The sequence below is a fragment of the Takifugu rubripes genome, chromosome 22 (genome assembly GCF_901000725.2).
Source record: "Takifugu rubripes chromosome 22, fTakRub1.2, whole genome shotgun sequence".
NCBI lineage: Eukaryota > Metazoa > Chordata > Actinopteri > Tetraodontiformes > Tetraodontidae > Takifugu > Takifugu rubripes.
The window spans coordinates 13,695,278-13,712,523 of NC_042306.1; the positions used below are offsets into that span (position 1 = coordinate 13,695,278).

The 17,246-nt window shown below is 47.2% G+C and overlaps 1 protein-coding gene across 7 annotated transcripts in view; it reads right to left on the reverse strand.

Annotated features, from left to right (window-relative positions):
* Positions 1-692: 692 nt before the first annotated feature.
* The window catches only part of rnf220a (ring finger protein 220a), a 108,165-nt gene continuing 91,611 nt past the window's right edge, over positions 693-17,246 (reverse strand). Inside the window, exons 7-16 of one of the 7 annotated variants that reach the window (XM_029830875.1) lie at positions 16,580-16,626; positions 15,442-15,571; positions 10,773-10,965; positions 10,636-10,691; positions 10,443-10,542; positions 5,609-5,720; positions 3,950-4,144; positions 3,672-3,742; positions 3,478-3,552; positions 693-2,065 (exon numbers count right to left, since the gene is read on the reverse strand). In XM_029830875.1, the coding sequence (XP_029686735.1) occupies positions 2,011-2,065; positions 3,478-3,552; positions 3,672-3,742; positions 3,950-4,144; positions 5,609-5,720; positions 10,443-10,542; positions 10,636-10,691; positions 10,773-10,965; positions 15,442-15,571; positions 16,580-16,626 (1,034 nt within the window). In that variant the 3' untranslated portion in view covers positions 693-2,010. The other 6 variants (XM_029830873.1, XM_029830874.1, XM_029830877.1 and 3 more) reach the window with 6 other exon arrangements.

Consider the following 17,246-nt stretch of genomic DNA (forward strand, 5'->3'; position numbering starts at 1 on the left):
AACTTTCCCAATTATTGTTCTAATTAGCGGTAGAGCTGCTGGAGAACCCGTTTTGAAATGAAAAATGCTCATTTTAATCATTTAATAAAAATGATTTGGCGATTTTGACTCTCCCCCTACAGATAATGTATAGAATGAAATAAAATCTGAAACATTGTGCCGAACATTTGCACCAAAATCTTACCTCCCACTGCAGTGATTTGAGCTTTATACACCTGATAACACTTGTCTTAACGACGAATTCTCATAATAACCACCTGTTTCATTTGATCAGAAGAAAACCTTCCAAAAACATGTCTGGGTGGTCGTGACAACCAGGAGCGCTTCACCTGCAAGCACCAATTTAAATATAAGCTTATGCAAAGGGAAATGTAAAAGGAATCAGGATCAAGACGTCTCAGTCTTATTGGGGCATAATTGAGTCAGGACAGCGTGACCACATGTGACCGCCAGGTGGCAGTATTGGTCCAGAAATGTCTCAACTGTCCATTGGCTTCTTAGCAACATCCACGTGTTGACTTGATAAATATAAAAGGGGGTAAAAATCAGTGTCTATTGGTCAGTAATTTATATCTTCAAAGAAAGTGATCACGCAGCTGATGCAAAAGCAGCAAGGTTGCCCTCCCTCGGTTTTAAACGAGTCCAGACTTGGTATTTGCGAACTTTTATTTTTTTCATTTTTTTCCTCGGCATTTCTTACAACAATACAGACGTCACAGAATACATAGTTTTACAAACACAAAGCACACCACCACCTTGGTTGCTGCTGCCGTAAAGAAGAGGACTGAGGGGAAGGAGGGGGGGGGCTGCAGGTTCTGGAGGTTGCCAGTTGAACCCCGGTGGTCTTGCATGAACCTGTCCGTCACTGTCGCCACTTCATTTTTTTCCCCAGCAATACATTTGATGGAAGAATGACAAAGGCTTCCTTTTCAGACGCATAAAAACTGAAAAAGCTTTGATTGGAGTATGTGGGCTCTGACAGGAGGGGCTTCTGTGGTACACCTAAAGGGTGCCTGTGTGCACTATAGGAGTCTATAAAATTTAAGATTCAGTCCATTTTCTTTTTCCAGGGACTCTGCAAAATAATTACACCACCTAAACCGGAACCATCTAGTCATCATAGTTTTTTTTTTTTAATTCCTGTACATTGAAATTAAACTAAGATGGATCTTTGAGTGAATTTATTTTCTATAAAATACAGACAGATTCAGTTTTTTAGCCACTTGCCTCCTTGAAACTCATCAAAATCAAACCCAACAAAAAGAGGACTTTGATATTATATACTTCTGTTTGCATCTGTGTGTATGCTCTCTATGTCATTTACACTCAACATTGTAAACATACATAGAACTATATTACATGTGCTTGCACTGCGTCTCAGAAATTTGGTTTACTTCACTAGGACACCACAAAAAAGGGAGAAACGGGGGGAGGAGAAAGTAGAGGTGGTGGAGGAGGAGTCAAACATCACGCTGAGCTCGTCGGGTCGAAAGCTCAGCTTCAGTGGCCTTTTTCTTTAAGATTCACATAAGCTACGGGGCATTTAGGGACGTTTTCTCTATGGAGTCGGGGGCAAAATAAGCAAACCAAGCTCCGTGTTGGACGCTGAGGGCGGAGCCTGTTGTCCAGCGCCACCAAATGTCAATCAGAGGCAAAAAAAAAGTCTTTATTATTTGTATTAAGAAGTTCCTTTCAGCTCTCGTCACAGGAAGCTTCCAGGTCTCAGCAGGGCTTAGTTGGATGTGTGAGGTCTCCGGAGGGCACCTCCAGTCACACGCACGGTGAAGAAGAGCAAAAATAATCCCTCCTCCTTCTGTCTTTACTGGTCAAGCAGAGAGTCAGTACAGCTCAGTCTTTCAGTGTCTCCCAGGAGCCAGAGACGGTGGCCCCCTCTCTCGGAGGGTCCGCGTGACGGCAAGGACGAATGGCAATCGACGGTGGAAGCAGATGAACGGGTCGCTAAGGAAGAATGGGATGGCCGTGTGTGTGCTCTTTACAGGTAGACACGCCTCAGGTCTCCAGGTGAGGTGATGGTGTTGCACTGCGGACACAGTTTCTTGTTGCCCTGTGAAGGAGGGAGGACAACGGTGAGGTTTGATTCACCAATTGAACGATTAAAGTAGGCGGAGCTGTAGGCCAGAACACAAGAGTCGGGCCTTTTCACCGTCTGAAAAGCAGCGAGGACCGTATGGAATACATGCTATAGGGTGAGCACACACTCTGCGGTGGGTGGTGCTGGCGATCGACAGATCTAAAGATCCCCTGTTGAGAGGATTTGTGGCTCTGGAGAACTCAGAAAGGTCTTGAGGCGGGACGCAGGAGAAAAGGTGGAGACAAAGCCTTCGCAGGAGGAAAAAAAACTGCTCCTTTTTACACCAGAATGTGTTTGCGTGTGTTTCAAACGGGCAATCGTGTTTATTGTGGATAGGAAGTGTGTGTGGGTGTGTGTCGGTCATGCTGCGCTCCAGCTGCATCGCTCATTAAAGCAGCGAGGGGCTGAGCTGACGTTAACTAGATTCCCAGGCATTTACTTTGATCAGCGTGGCCCTCCTGGTTTTATAGCTGTCTCCAGGCTACGGCTTTAATGCTCCATACATTAGAGCCGGGACGGGGAGATTCACCGCTGCCCACACACACATTTAAACACGTGGAAACAATCTGTGATGGTAACAACAAAAGAGTTTTCAAAACCACCCCAGTGTTCTACAGGAGCTGGTATTGGACGCGTTTCAGCCAAATCTAAGCTCAGCTGTCCGTACATCCGCCCCCCCTCTCTGTTCGGATGCTAACGGTAGCTAAAACAGCTAGTAGGATATCGAGGAGGCTCAAGGGGGGCAAACATGTCAGAGCAAATTCATGATTTTAATAGAAAGAGGGAGCAGATGTAGGAAAGGAGGCAACAGGGAGGCGCAGAGGGGAGGAGGAGAAAAAACAAAGTGAGGCAATGAAAAACCTGTTTATCCTCCCAGCAGCAGGACCACTGCGCTCCATTTACCACATTAGCACCAGCTAATTACACACCACTGAATGTATTAGCCTAACTAATAACCAGCCACACAGTGTGTGTGTGCTGGGGCACCCAGGGCACGTTGCAGGACTCAAGTAGACCACTTTATTCCAACATATTTAACAGGCCTTTTGGGGACCGTTCCATCTGAACCCTCCCGCTGAGAACAGAACGTGCACGCCTTTTCCTTTGTGTTCGTGTTCGTGCATGGTGGGAAAAACACAGATTCAGGAATTTTCCATCCTTTTTTTTGGTGTTCAGTGAAGCTAAAAGTGCCATTTGATTTACTTTTTGACCATTAAATGTCTTAAATGTCAGGCTTTGAGGAAGGACGTGACCTGACCGTTGACACATTGACGAGACAAAATTAGAATGTTGGGCAGAACTTAAGAGGTTTGGATAAATGTGTGATGTGCACGGACATAAATCCCGCTGGGACGGACAGTGTGTGCAAACGTGTGCACGCGTACCAGAGTCCTGAGCCAGCACTCTTCACAGTGGACGTGCCAGCACTGGATGGAGGTGAGCGGCATCGTGTAGGAGTCCTGCAAAGGGATGGAGAGAAAGAAAAGAGTAGGTTTGAATCACAAGGGGCAGAGATGTTTACAAATGATCCAATACAACACTGCACATCCCTGACCCAGTACATTAAACCACCACCAACCATGGCACAACACAGCCAACAGCCACAGACCCACTCAGCAAGGCAGCATGGGGAGCAACGGAACCAGCAACCTGTACACAAACCACGGACACAACATGGGGCAGGCAGCAAGCAGAGACGGTGGGAGTCAGGCAGAGGGAGGAGAGGATGAGGGAGGCCATGAATGGACCCAATTTCATTGGGTGCTCACTTCTTTTCCTTTAGAAAAGAACAGAGAGATGAGGGAGGAGGGGGGGATGGGGGAGAAACAGCAGCGGAGGAGGGAGGGAGTGCCTTACCCTCCGTACGGGCTGTGGGAGGAGCCTCTTTATGCTGCTGCCGTAGCCTCCAATCACAAGGCCCCTATACAGGCAGTACAGGCCAAGTGGGAGGGACTTAGCCTGCCTTTCTCCGACCTCATTGGCCAGCGGCCGCGGCCCTGGCCACACCCTTAGGCTCCTGATCTCTGTGCCTGACTGGAGAGCAGGCTTCCTCTGCGGAAGGGAGGGGAAGGGGTGGAAGGGGGAAGAGGGGGCAGCTAATCATAGAACTGGGCTTGAACTAATTGCGCGTGCACACGCACACACACACACACACACACACTCACCACAGTGCAGCAAACACACATGGTAAAAGAGCGCTTTATGTAGATGAACTGGCTAAGCTGCCATGAAAACTTGTCTGCTTTCTTCTTCTGCAACATTTGTGAAGGTAGAGGATCACGTTTGGGGAAGGGCACGTTGTGATGATGCTAATTTACCTGCCTTAGCCTCACGTGCCAAGTTTCTACAACAGATCCGTTTAAAATCACGGGACAAATGCTGGATCCTGGGTCTCGCAGGGCCTATTGAACAACTGTCTGTGCTAAAGTATTTGTCCGAACACAAACACCTGATCCGCTCACTGCAGCCTTGACAAATGCCAACTTTAAGAGCTTAAAGTTTGAGTCGTCCCCAACAGCTCAGGTGAGTGGACCAGAACTGGGAGGTCTGAATGTGCAGAGCCGTCCGTGACATCACGCAATGACAGGGAAGCGGCGCGGTGACAACTTAAAGACAGAGACGAATGAGATGCACGGTGTGTCAACAGCGCGCACACCTTCTTCGTGTGTGTGCGTGTGTGTGTGTGTGTGATGAAGGACAGTGACGGATGAGCGGAGAGGAGCCGTGTGTCCGAGGGGCAGCGAGTGATCGATCGCTGTGTCTTGCCCTCAGTGTCACCTCGGGCACACGGCGACCTTTAGGAAGCGCTGGCGTTAGTAATTACATGCTTCTCTTTGCTGACACACACTCACACGTGCACACGCACACACACACTGCGTGAACCACAATGCTGAAGGATGAGGGGACGGTACTTGACACAGAGCGGGGAGCACAAGCGGAGAACAGGAGGGGCGCAGGTGGAATCATATCAAGCTTCTGATGAGCGGGAATATTTCCAAAAAGACCATGTGCCTAAATATTATTGACCCAAGAGTCCAATCAATAAGCTACATGTGGGACCGGGACTGAACCAGGGAGCGGAGGGTTCTGATCAATCACAAATCCAGCTGACCTGCAAAGCCATGCAAGAGCAGAAACCACTGGAACGCAACATCAGCGCCGCTTTAGCATTGAGACAAGGATGGTTGTGAGGGGACGAGAGCAGGCTCCTGGTGATCAGAGCTGTGCCTACAGGGGTGGCACACCCCATAATGAGCAATCCTAATAGCCTCTGCCTGCCATGAGCCCGGACTGTGACATGTCTGTGATTTTTATGTCTTTATGATGAGATATAATTACCATTTTTATATTCAAGTTCAAGCACAATATTTAAGGGGACATCAGTAAAGGCTGCTCCAGTTGTGTCCGGTCTGTAATTACATGTTCGACCTACTGATGGAATCCATCCTTGCCTAAAACATTCTCCCTGCTTCATGCCTCCCTTAAAGGTGGGTGTGCAGCCATGTGGATACTGACCATGCAGATGAGACACTTGTATCGATCTCCTCGCTGTATCTGCCTCTCCAGCTCTCTGATCCGGGCCTTCAGAGCCTCCATGGTGGTGGCCGTGGACTCCTCCTCCGTTACTCTGGTGAGAAGAGGAACGGTGACAGGGTGAGGGATTCATTCAGACCCAGATCTAAAAGTCTGTTCTAAATCTACATATGTGCTTGTGATAGTTTTCCAGACTCCGCCCCTCTTTTCCCATTTATCCCTCAGTCCCTACCTTTACTGACTGTGACTAGACAGCTTAAGTGGATGTAAACCCTTCAGTCCATCTAATCGGGGCAGATAATACGATAGGAAATCAATATGCTCCGGCATGTATAGGCATGAATCGGAGAAAAATTAGACAATACATGTCGCTTTGCTCCACAACCTCCGTGCTGGCCTGTGACCCAGGGAACAAAACCATTCAACAAAGCCAGCATTAGCCCTCAGCGCTCTTGCCTGCCCCTGGAAATCCATCAATTACCCCGAAGGAGAGCGCGCATCTCACCGCGAACATTACCTACGACGCTACAAAGTTGTTGTTTGAAGTGCCGGACTGCTGCCTGACTCCAGTGGTTATGGGACAGAACAAGTCAAGAGGCCGTATTGACTCGAGTTAGCCCACTTTCTCTGTGGCGTTTAAACTGGGAGAAGGAACAAATTCTGACGACACGCTAAAGTCCGATTCAGAACGTAGCCCGTTTAAACTGTGCATGCAAACTGCATCCACTTCTCTCTCTCTTTATTCCATCCTCACCCCTCCCTGACTCCCTGCCCCTGAGCAGCCATTGATTAATGTGCAGCATGATAACGGAAAATGTGCATTTAACACTGTCCGACAGCATATGAAGCGGCGATAACTAAATCAATACGTCCGAGTCAAGAGAGCACAGCGACGCTGCCGCGACTGATGATGGCTGAGACGAGGCCGCACAAGGTCGGCGTTTGTAAATTATAACCACGCCAACATTCTCCAGATTGTGTGTAGGTGTGTGATTAAGGTGATACAGTCACTTCGCAGTCTGATAGCTCGCTGATCTATTGTATTGATCTGGATGAAGAAGGAAAAGCAAGGGAGGGAAGGGTGAAACCAAAGTGTGTGTGACAGGACTTCATTTCCTCCTCCAGCAGCAGCAGCCACAGGGATGCTGGACCAAGGACTTTCTTAGCATCTGCTTAGGTTTGCACCTTTTTCAAAACGGCTACTTATGTTAGCTTTGCCACTTCGTACCCCCTCCCCAAGTAACCCCACTGCTGCCTAATGTCTATAAAAACCTGTTTGGGACTCGCCAGCTCATGGCCTATAAACTACTTTACCCTCCCATCTTATTAGTTCTGAGCTTGTAAAAAGCCATTTAGCCTTGATTAGCTTGCTAGCTTATAAAGTGTCAGGAGATACTAGGCCTGAACAGAGTGGCTGGGGTTTGTCCATCAAACGAGTGCCTTTTAAAATCTTTACTTGGTTAAAAATAACCTCTAAACTCACTCAGACAATAAGGCTGCTTCCCTTTAAGATTACAAGAAATGATCATTTGTCATCCTCTCTGCTGGCAAAATGGGAAATCATGGTACTTTGACATGCTGCACTTTGATTCACAGCCTTATGTTGCTAAGATGTCGTCTGATTGCTTGTGTGTGGCTTCATGTTTGCGAGCACAGAGGGACCGAGCTCTGGCTCGCCAGCTTTTAACCTGAAGCTTTGGCCTTGATCTGTGGACCTCTAATCATAAAACTTAAGAGGAAGGGTTAGGCTGAAATACAGCTCAGTCACACAGCATCTTGGTTACAGGCCCACTGGGCTTTTGAGAGTGAAAGAAGGTAAAATTGTGCTGCATTTCCATATCCAGTCATCCCTCCGCTGACAGGCAAAGAGGAAAGTCTGACAGGGGCAGATAGATGGTTGTGCCTCTCCTCCATTTAGCGCTCTGTCTGCAACGTGTGTGGGACCATTCCTCATTTCATTAGAGTGTGTGTGTGAGTGTGTGTGTGTGGCTGAAGACCTCCAACATCCATCTCAATCAGGTCTGTGTCTTAATCTACTGTCCACCTACATTTTGGCCTCACTCTCAACACCTCCACACACCCCCGTGATACAATTACACTGGAATTAATTCACAAAAACTACTCTGGGACAATGTTTTAGCCTTGCTTTGGCCACCATGTGTGAAATAAATCTTCCACGTGCATGTGCTGTGTCACAAGCAGCAGTAATTCCCCTTAGAGCATCGTTCTCCTGCTGCTGCCGGTTAACAGAGGCCTTAACTACACTGACACACCATGATAAAACATTTAAGTCACTATTGATTTCCCCTGCCTCAGTCCCGTGTGTGTGCACGTCTCTGTGCAGGGTTCAGACAGCAAAAGGGAATGGGAGGGCGGTGTTCCATAAGTGTAGGAGAAAAATTGAGACAGAGGACACCGAGGAAAGAAAAATGGGAAAAAGACAGAAGGCAGAAAGAGAGAGAAATGTGGCTTAACGGCAACAATAACGACAGAGAGGAAAAGGCAGCGGACGCGTGCGTGTGTGTGTGTGTACGAGAGTGTGTGCTGGGGAGGTGAAGGGTAGAAATCCAGCTTCATCACTTGCAAATTGAGGACAGATTCAATTATTTGCAGAAACCACATGGAAATCTCTCCGCATTGTTCCAGCTGGAGCACCAAATTTGGCAGCAATCACATTGGCGGCATTGGAGAGGCCATTTATCTTGGAGGGGAAAGAGCGTCTCAGGCAGTCTACGTGTGTGTGTGTGTGTGTGTGTGTGTGTGTGTGTGTGAGTGAGAGAGAGAGTGAGAGAGAGGGAGAGCTCATTTATCTTGCAGGGGAATGAGCAGGGGAACGAGGACGCCCCGGGAGGCGACCAGATCATTACCCATCTGGGATCAGAGAACGGGAGATTTCACTAACGCTGCCCTGTGCAGAGCCCCACATACGTCCACACACACAGGCACACACACACACACGAGCACAATGTATCAATGTAACCAAAAGAGACAAATCTCATTTTCATTTGGGAACGGAGAGGCACAGAAGCTCCACAAATACGTGCATTTATGGCAAGTGGAGAAGACAGAGACGGGGAATTGTTCCCAGCTCGCTGGCCGACTGCTGCTTCCACTGCAATCATTCAACATACAGATGGTTCTCTTTAAATGGATGCTTAGATTAAGGCACGTTCTGCTTCAGGTGGTCACTAAAACCTCTGACACAGCATCCTGTTACAACACGAGCTGTTTATACGGCGGTGACCGTAAAAATATCGCCGTAAAACCACATCCTGTTGAAAAAAATCACCTGAAACTTGAATTGAAGAAATTATTCACCTTCAATTAACCCAATAGTAGCACTATGTATTTCCATAGAATGTACAGCCTCATTATTGACCCAAAGCGGTGTGTGTGTGTGTGTGTGTGTGTGTGTGTGTGTGCGCAGCCTGCTGCCGTCACTCAGGCGTCTAAATCCATTTCTCTCACACCCATTTGGTGAAACCAGGATGCTGCAACCCAAAGACAGCATCTGCAAACACACCCACACACGCTTCTCGTCTGGTGTTGCTGATCAATACGACTCAAGCTGCTCTGCTTATTCACCAGTTATCTCAACTTGCTGATATTTAATATGGGGAACACACACCGAGCGCTGATTGATTGGCCTAAATGTAGCTTTTTTGCATGCAGTCAGAACGGTGTTAAACGGTTAAGCATTAGTTTAACCTTTCCCCATTCAGATTCTGTTCCTTTCCTCTTGTGTAGCTGCTGCTGCCAAGAAAAAATAATGCTTTTAAGGCTGTAATCAGTCAAACCAACATTTCACCTGAGAAAATGACTGAAGAGGGAATGTTGGAGAAACCTGAAATGAGAGTGGTGTTTGTGTAAGGGTGGACAAAGGAAATCACTTTAAGAAATAGGGGCTGGGATGAAAGGCAACGAGCAGTCTGACCCCAGCTCAGTGTGTGTGAGAGAGATCAGACGGGGCAAAAGGACAGGAGAATATGCCAGACATGCAGAAGCAACCAATCAACCAAATCCATCTCTTTCCCCAACAATGTTTCTCTTTCTTTCAGTGAACTGACCTCTATTACACATGCAGGGGAGAGCCTGTATGCAAGCATGTGTGTGTGTGTGTGTGTGTGTGAGTGTGAGTGTGTGTGTGTCTGCACAAGATTGTTTGCTTGTGGAAGAATATGGATGAGAAGATGGAAATGAGGGTATTATGGAGTGTTGGCCTTTCACACCCACACTTAAATGCACCAGGCTATCTAATAGATGGGCCGTGTGTGTGTGTGTGTGTGTGTGTGTGTGTGTGTGTGTGTGTGTGTGTGTGTGTGTGAGTCACGGGTCACTATGACATGGTTATTGCAACTTTCGTATGCAGCTTTCAGGGAATATTACAATATTACTCTGCTTATATAATTCACCTTTTTAGGTAATGATAAACTTTCAATCTTTGACAAGAGATAAGTTCGTTTTTAGGCATTTAGTTTAATCTAGTTAGATAATATTGTGTAATCTATGACGGGATTTTAATGGCACGTGCGTGTGTGAAGGCCAGCGTAAAGCTAAGCTTTTGCCCAGACTGCTTGTGATTCTGTGGCACCTCTGTGCCATGAAAGAACCCGACAGCAGGGAAAATCAATACCTGAGGAGGCCTCACCTGCCGCTGTCACACTATAAAAACCAGAATCTATACAACAGCTACACTTTTACTGTGAGTTAGAGAACCCATCAGAAAGTTTTACACGCTAGCGTGTTGGTATTTTAGCCTGCTCTACTTCTTCTCCTACATTACGATGTGGTCCAAATGGGCATCTGTGTAACGTACTTTTCAATCTCACTGTTTTTACACGTGCGCGGGGCAGAGGAAGCTGAAGGAGTGCTGGACTCTGTTTTGCTGCTTTCTCCGTTGCTTGTTGAAGGCATCTCTGTAACCACAGGTGAAACACATAATAAAGGCGCAATTCATCAACAACAACAATTTAGAACCTATAGAGTACAAATGGCCCGGCTCTATTTACCGTCACTGGCCCACTTGGAGAATTCAGGCGTTATTCTGTTGGAGGGCATCCCGCCACTGCAGGAGAGACAAATGTGGACATGAGCCATCAGTGTGCGTTCATCAGGGTCGACACAGGCTGGTGTCCATGCGTCATACTTGAGCACGGCTCCTCGTAGCGCCTCCCTCTCCCTGGCCTCGCCTTGGTCCTCTCCCGCTCCAGAACAGGGGATGATGTCGGCCTCGGTGTACTGGGCCTTGCCGTACTCTAAGGTGTCGTCTCCGTCCACGTCGAGGTCCGCGTCGCTGTCTGCGGCGCTCTCTTTGATATTACACGTGGCGAACCCTGTTCCTGTGAAGAGAGTCAAGATCTGATCAGTTACTCAAACACATACATGCACGAGCATTACATTTTTAAAGTAAACCTGTATTTATAAATCTGAAGACACGCCCAAAAATGTTCAATTGGACTCTGTTTTCAGGTATTAAAACCTCAATTTTCCCCCGGCCGATTAAGGACACGTTAAGATGGGCCAGAAACCTGGTCAGAGAGGAGGTGAAGAGCCAATGAAGACTGACAACCAGCCCATCAATCTCTGGGAGTGTGTGTGTGCGTGCGCGCGTGAGTGGCACTTCTATAAACCCAGTGATGAACGCTCAGACAAACCCTTACCGCTGCCTGACTGCTACCTTCAGCTCCACTTAGCCGAGGAGCGGGCTGTGTGTGTGGGTGTCCATCACTTAGTGGCGTCTCCTCAGTGTTTGTTTGAGGCCGTCTGTCCCTGTGTCACTTAGCCCCCTGTCTCTCCAGCCCCCTTCAAGACGTGTGCGTGTGCTGGTGCCATAGCGTGTGTCTGCCCAGCTGTCACTTACACCGCGTCTATCTGTAGCACAAAGATGGGTAAGGTGTGTGTGTGTGTGCAGGTGTGTATGCTATTTACACACTGACAATTCAAGCATTTGAAGGTGTGTAATTGTGCACCTCAGAGCGTGCGGGTTTCCCTCTGACAGCCCTGACAGCCATCTTATTTACAGCTATCCCAATTTCTACATGCTCCGAGCTGGACTGGTGGGCCCGACAGCCATCTTATTTAACCTCCTGTCCCGGCACGTGTGTGCGGGTTGATACTTGACTTCCTGTATCATCTGGCCTGGGCGCACTACAGCGTCTCACTGCACCGTGGCGCCTTAAACAAAGTCCAAACCAGCAGTCAAGACCTTGTCTCCTGGAGATATTCTGGATACAAACGTCTGCCACCACGTCTTCGCACCTGTCTGGGATTCATTTCTTACTCAAGACAGACAAAAAAGACGGGAGAGAGAATTGGAGCATGAAATGACTTAAAGGCATCGTGATAAAACATGCCACCAATGCTAAGCTCTTTTACAACAGGGCCATGGTTTTTAGTGATCAAATAAAAGAGACCTTTTAACTTTTATTTGGTCTTGGCGGAGGAGGCACATGTGGGAACAACGGCCAGGGAGTGTAAATCTAGTAGTTTTCCAGCTCTGCTCGGCTACTTAGGACACAGTCTTTAGAGGCAGAGTGAAGAATATGAGCAGAACACTCTGTATATTATGAGAATAAAAAGCTGGTAAAATGTTTAGACATCTGACCTTCAAATGACAAATATTTGTGTTCATTCCACATGTTTTCCACCAACATGTGTTTGAAATATTGATTTTTTTTAAATTATGTAGCATATGCAAATATTTCTATTCCATCTGTAATAGCGTACAAGGGACAATGCGAGTGTTCTCTTGCCTTTCCCTCAGAGTCAGGGTCAGGGTTAGGGTCAGGGTCAGGGTCAGGGTTAGGGTCAGGGTCAGGGTTAGGGTCAGGGTCAGGGTTAGGGTTAGGGTCAGGGTCAGGGTTAGGGTTAGGGTCAGGGTCAGGGTTAGGGTCAGGGTCAGGGTCAGGGTTAGGAGCAGGGTCAGGGTTAGGAGCAGGAGCCCAGCCATGCTTGCTGCCAAGCTTCTCATTCATCCATCAACTGACCATCATGATGAGACAAGAACGCACGACTTTGACCACTAATGCCACTGATGGCTGGAAAAGAGCTGTACTGTGTGTAGGGGTGGTGGCAGTGGTGGTCTGAGTGTAATCTAATAATCTGATCACACTATTGATCTTGTGGCTAGCTGGCCACATTAACAACATTTGGATTCAGAATCTCATGTCAAAGAATAAAGCTTTAAGTTTAAGTGCACCAAAGCTAGCATGCAAGAACAAATAAACTCCACTGGCACAATAAAAGCAGGTATAATTATGAAAATAAAAATGGTGCTGAATGACATCTTTGATATGTGGAATTAGCTTCATTTGTACACATCCACATCTCTGCATGTTTTTGTGTGTTCACTGTGTGTACATGCAGTGTGTGACCTGTTTGCTCGCTGTGTGTGTGTGTGTGTGTGTGTGTGTGATTCAACTACTTCTATCTTCTCCTCTAAGCAGTGTTGGCAGACCAATCTAATCTGGCCAAGAAAGGTCAGCCCCACTCTAACTGCCTTTCACTCACATTATGTACCCGCCCATACCCCCCTTCCTCCTTTCCATGCCATCATTTGTACCTTTTAATGAAGCTATTTGCCTGTATACTTTAATCCCCTTATCGTTCTTTACTTGTCTATATATCTCATCTATTTCATATCTGTCAATAATGTATGATTGATTTTTTCCTCCATCTTTTTGATATTGTGTGTTCTTGCCTGTAAATCTGGATTCTTCATCTCTATCATGTCTCCTCGACACCAAAGTTTCTCCTCGCATTTAATGCGTTTCATGATCACAGGAGACAATAATCGCACACGTTGCCACGGCGTCATTACAAGCGCCGGTCTGAACAGGCAGGCGGGTTCAAACGACTCATCAGTCTGACTGACAGCGTGGATCAACCAATCGACCGACCCCTGTGACATACAGTTACCATAGCAATTATCGCGACACACTGAGCAGCAGAGAGGACGGGGGTCAGGGGTCGTCGCACTATCTTTCTGCCATTTGCAGGTCAGAGACGGGGGAGAGATGGGAAAAGGAGACACGCGCACAAAGACACCAGACACCTTTGAAGTGTATTTACAAAGCACCAACTTTCTCTTCCCGATCCCTCTTAACAACTTGAACCTGGAATAATCCCCCTCTGCCCCAAAGGACATTCTGATATCAACCCCCAAGATCTGCCTCACCCCCTCTTCACCCATCTGTGGATAAAGTACAGCCAACAGAAGCTTTCTGCAATATATCCCAAAAAGGCTGAAATAAGCAGGGTGCAAACTGAGGAAACTCGAGTTCATTTAAAAAAAGAATAAAAATCCAAGCCCAGGTAACACAAAAAGGATAAATGGACATATCTGATTTAATGTCTAAGCTTATATGATCCTCCAAAGTTGGAAAATAGATTTCCAGTAGGTAGGCAGCTAATCAGAGCACTAATATAGATTAAAAAAGGCTTGTGTCTGTGCTGTGGGTCCTTTCAACCTGGCTAAGCTGCAGCGAGACTCAGGGAAGTCTTCCTCCACACAGAGTTGAATCATAAACTGATCTTGTTCGATTTTCTCCCTCCCCCTTTCCATCCACCCCTGGCTTGAAAGGGCCCCATTCCCTCTCTCTTTCTTCAAAGGGAGGGAGGGATGCTGGAACTTCACAGAGGGATAGACCCTCTCTTCATCCCACCAGCTGAGGAGGCCCCCCTGCAACACGGCTATATCCGTCTGGCCGACTCTCCTGAGCCTGCAGGATTCAGCAGTGAGTGTTCGAATCACCGAGGAGCTTTCAAGACAAAAATCCACCTTCTGAGCCTTCTGCCAAGTGTGTGTGTGTGTGTGTGCGTTTCAAGTTGCTCTCCCCAGGCCACTTCAGTTGTCTGTGTCACATCAGAAGAGGCCCTATTAGAGCAGCAGAAGGGTCCCGTGTCTGCTGGTTTAACGACACGGAAAAGAAAAAGGCGGATGCGAGAAGCGTTGTGGGAGATGGATGGACAAGTGGGGAAGCCACCTCCTATCCCCATGAGCTGTGCTTTGGCACAGTTTAGTTGGGATTTCAACATTGATCTGTCATGTATCCTCCCTCGCTGGCCCGGCAAGAAGGAAAGTGTGTGTGCATGAGGACCGGGGAGTGTCTCAGCATGTGAGCGTTAAACAACGGATCGAAGCGAAATCGGAGGAGGTGAGCTGGAAACAGGTCTGAGCCTCGAGACCCGGAGACCATTTTACAGATGAGAGCAATGCTTTACCCCACCTGAGCACATCTTTATGGGCTGCTCCCACCCTCCTTTCCCTGGTCAAGTTAGAAACACTTCTGAAACCACGACCACAGGCCAGTGAGGAGCACGGGAACATTTAATTATCAAACTACATACACGGGGAAAAAAGTTTGGGAAATGCAATAACAGACAGATGAGAATGTAAAGGGGGAGCTGGAGATGTAGTTGTGACGGAGCGTTTGCAGACAGGTTCCCCAGTGACCAGCTCTCCTATCCACTTCTATAATTGCATTTCTGGACACGAACACACACAGAGTGGAGACCGCTGGGTCAATTGCCCAGCTAAATGTGTTTTCCTTCCTTTTCCGGGGGAAGATTGTGGAGGCTCCGGTCCAGGCTGCCCCCAGACCAGGGCACCATTACGGCTCCCTGGGCACTTTCATGAGCGGTTGCAAAAAAATTAAAACCGACCATTTTGGTTGAGAGGGAATGATTGATGAGAACAAAACACACACGTCTCCTGCCCCCGTCTACGCAGAGCGAGCTCCAGACATGACAACACGCTGCCTCCTTCAGGAACCGCCGCGCGATAAAAAGGGATTCACATTCGTGTGCGTTTATACCTCTGAATCCACCTTCCAGCAAAGCCGTGGCTCTGATCCTCTTCTGTCCGGCCCACTCGTACTCCTCAAAGCCCCGCCCACTCTCTCCATCCATGTCACCGGAATCATCATCTCCTAATGCACCCTCACGCTGACACAAAAAAATAGATTTAGATATTAATCGGAGCAAAAATGCTACCCATAACTGTACAATAGTGTTTAATGTTACGGCCTTTGTTGGAAAGACTAGCACTCTTGGTCTGTGCCATACCATGTGTCCATGCCATTCTGATCCAACAGGAAACAAGAGATACAGAAATAAAACCTTAGTATTTGCTTCTTTCCAAACACCCCACCTAACCCAAGAACCTGGTGGACAGTATCTATCTGCTTTTTGTCCTATACTGAAGGTTATTCTGCAACCTGTTTAAATGTATTAATGAGGAAAAACTGGCATGATTATATTTGATTTTTGGTGAAAATGCTGCAAAAATGACAAATTTGATTTAAAAAAATGGAGCAATGCATGGAGCTGTTTTCCTCTTGCTCAGCACCACATCACGACGGCAAAAGAAGGCACATGGTATGGACAGAGGAGAATACTCTACATGTTCCCAGTGTCTGTTTAGCCGGTGTTATGGAAAGAAAGGAAGCACGTCGGTTGGTGGTGAAGATGTCTCGTCTCGCTCAGAGAAACAGGAGGCTGGCTCCAACGGTGGTGGTCCTAGTCTACACATACTAAACATCTAGTATTCAATCTAAGGAAATGCATGCTAATGAACAAGATGCACCTTCTCATATGGGAAAAACTGCAGTTATGTCTATAAATTTAGCATTTGTAAACGTATTGTTATTAAACGACAAGTCAGGCTGACAGTTATTCCCGTATGATGTGAAGGCTGTGTGAATTCATGTGTAGGAAATCCAATCTAGTAGTATGACAGCTACAGGAGGAGTGGTTCTGCACCCCTGTACAGAAGTGACGGGACAGCGTCTACAGGAGGTGAAGTAGTGACTGTCAGCAGCTAGAGAAAGATGAGGACAGGCTGTCCGACTAGAGGGAGTCTGGGTTTTTTACTACCTGGATCAGGCATTGTTCCACATGTCTACTCATCTCCTCCTCACTCCCAGTCAAGGGGGCACTGCACAGCGGACATACCTGGCCCCCATCCTCAGGCTTCCTCCTCTTCATCTTCCCTATACGGGCTGAAAATGAGAAGTAAGAAAAAGAGAGAAGAACGTTAATAACTGACCATTAATCCTGGAGAGCTTAAAAGCAGGACATCAGCCGTTTAGAGACCTACAGAATTTAAAGAATTGGTTCAGATTTATGTCACACAACATTAAAGATACTTTGGAATATTTAATATGGGTGAAACACTCTCCCAATAATATGCTGGAAAATAACCTCAGATCGTGCCCTGAGGTACACCCATATTTTTACTTGATATAAACAACATTGGAAATTAGAAGCAAAAGGTTTAACTTTTGCTCCAGCTGCAAAAAAAAATTAGGAAACCCAACATTTTCTGATCAGATATGACAATATCTGAAAATGCCAATAATATGCCATAGATACATAGAAGTACCCCCCATACCCTGTTAGCACCCCTTTGCTCTACTGCCCCCCTGTCAACCCCCCTCCCCAAACAAACCACTTTTAATTAGAAATTTAACAGAGCAGAACAGCCGTCACTGTGCCCCGAGTCGCTGTCATTTTTGCCTAACTGCAAATGGCGCGCAGAAACATTAATTTTTAGCTGGCTGGAAAACAGACGAGGCCAACGGGGTGTCGTGCCAAAGAAGGGAGGGAGAGGAGGAAGATG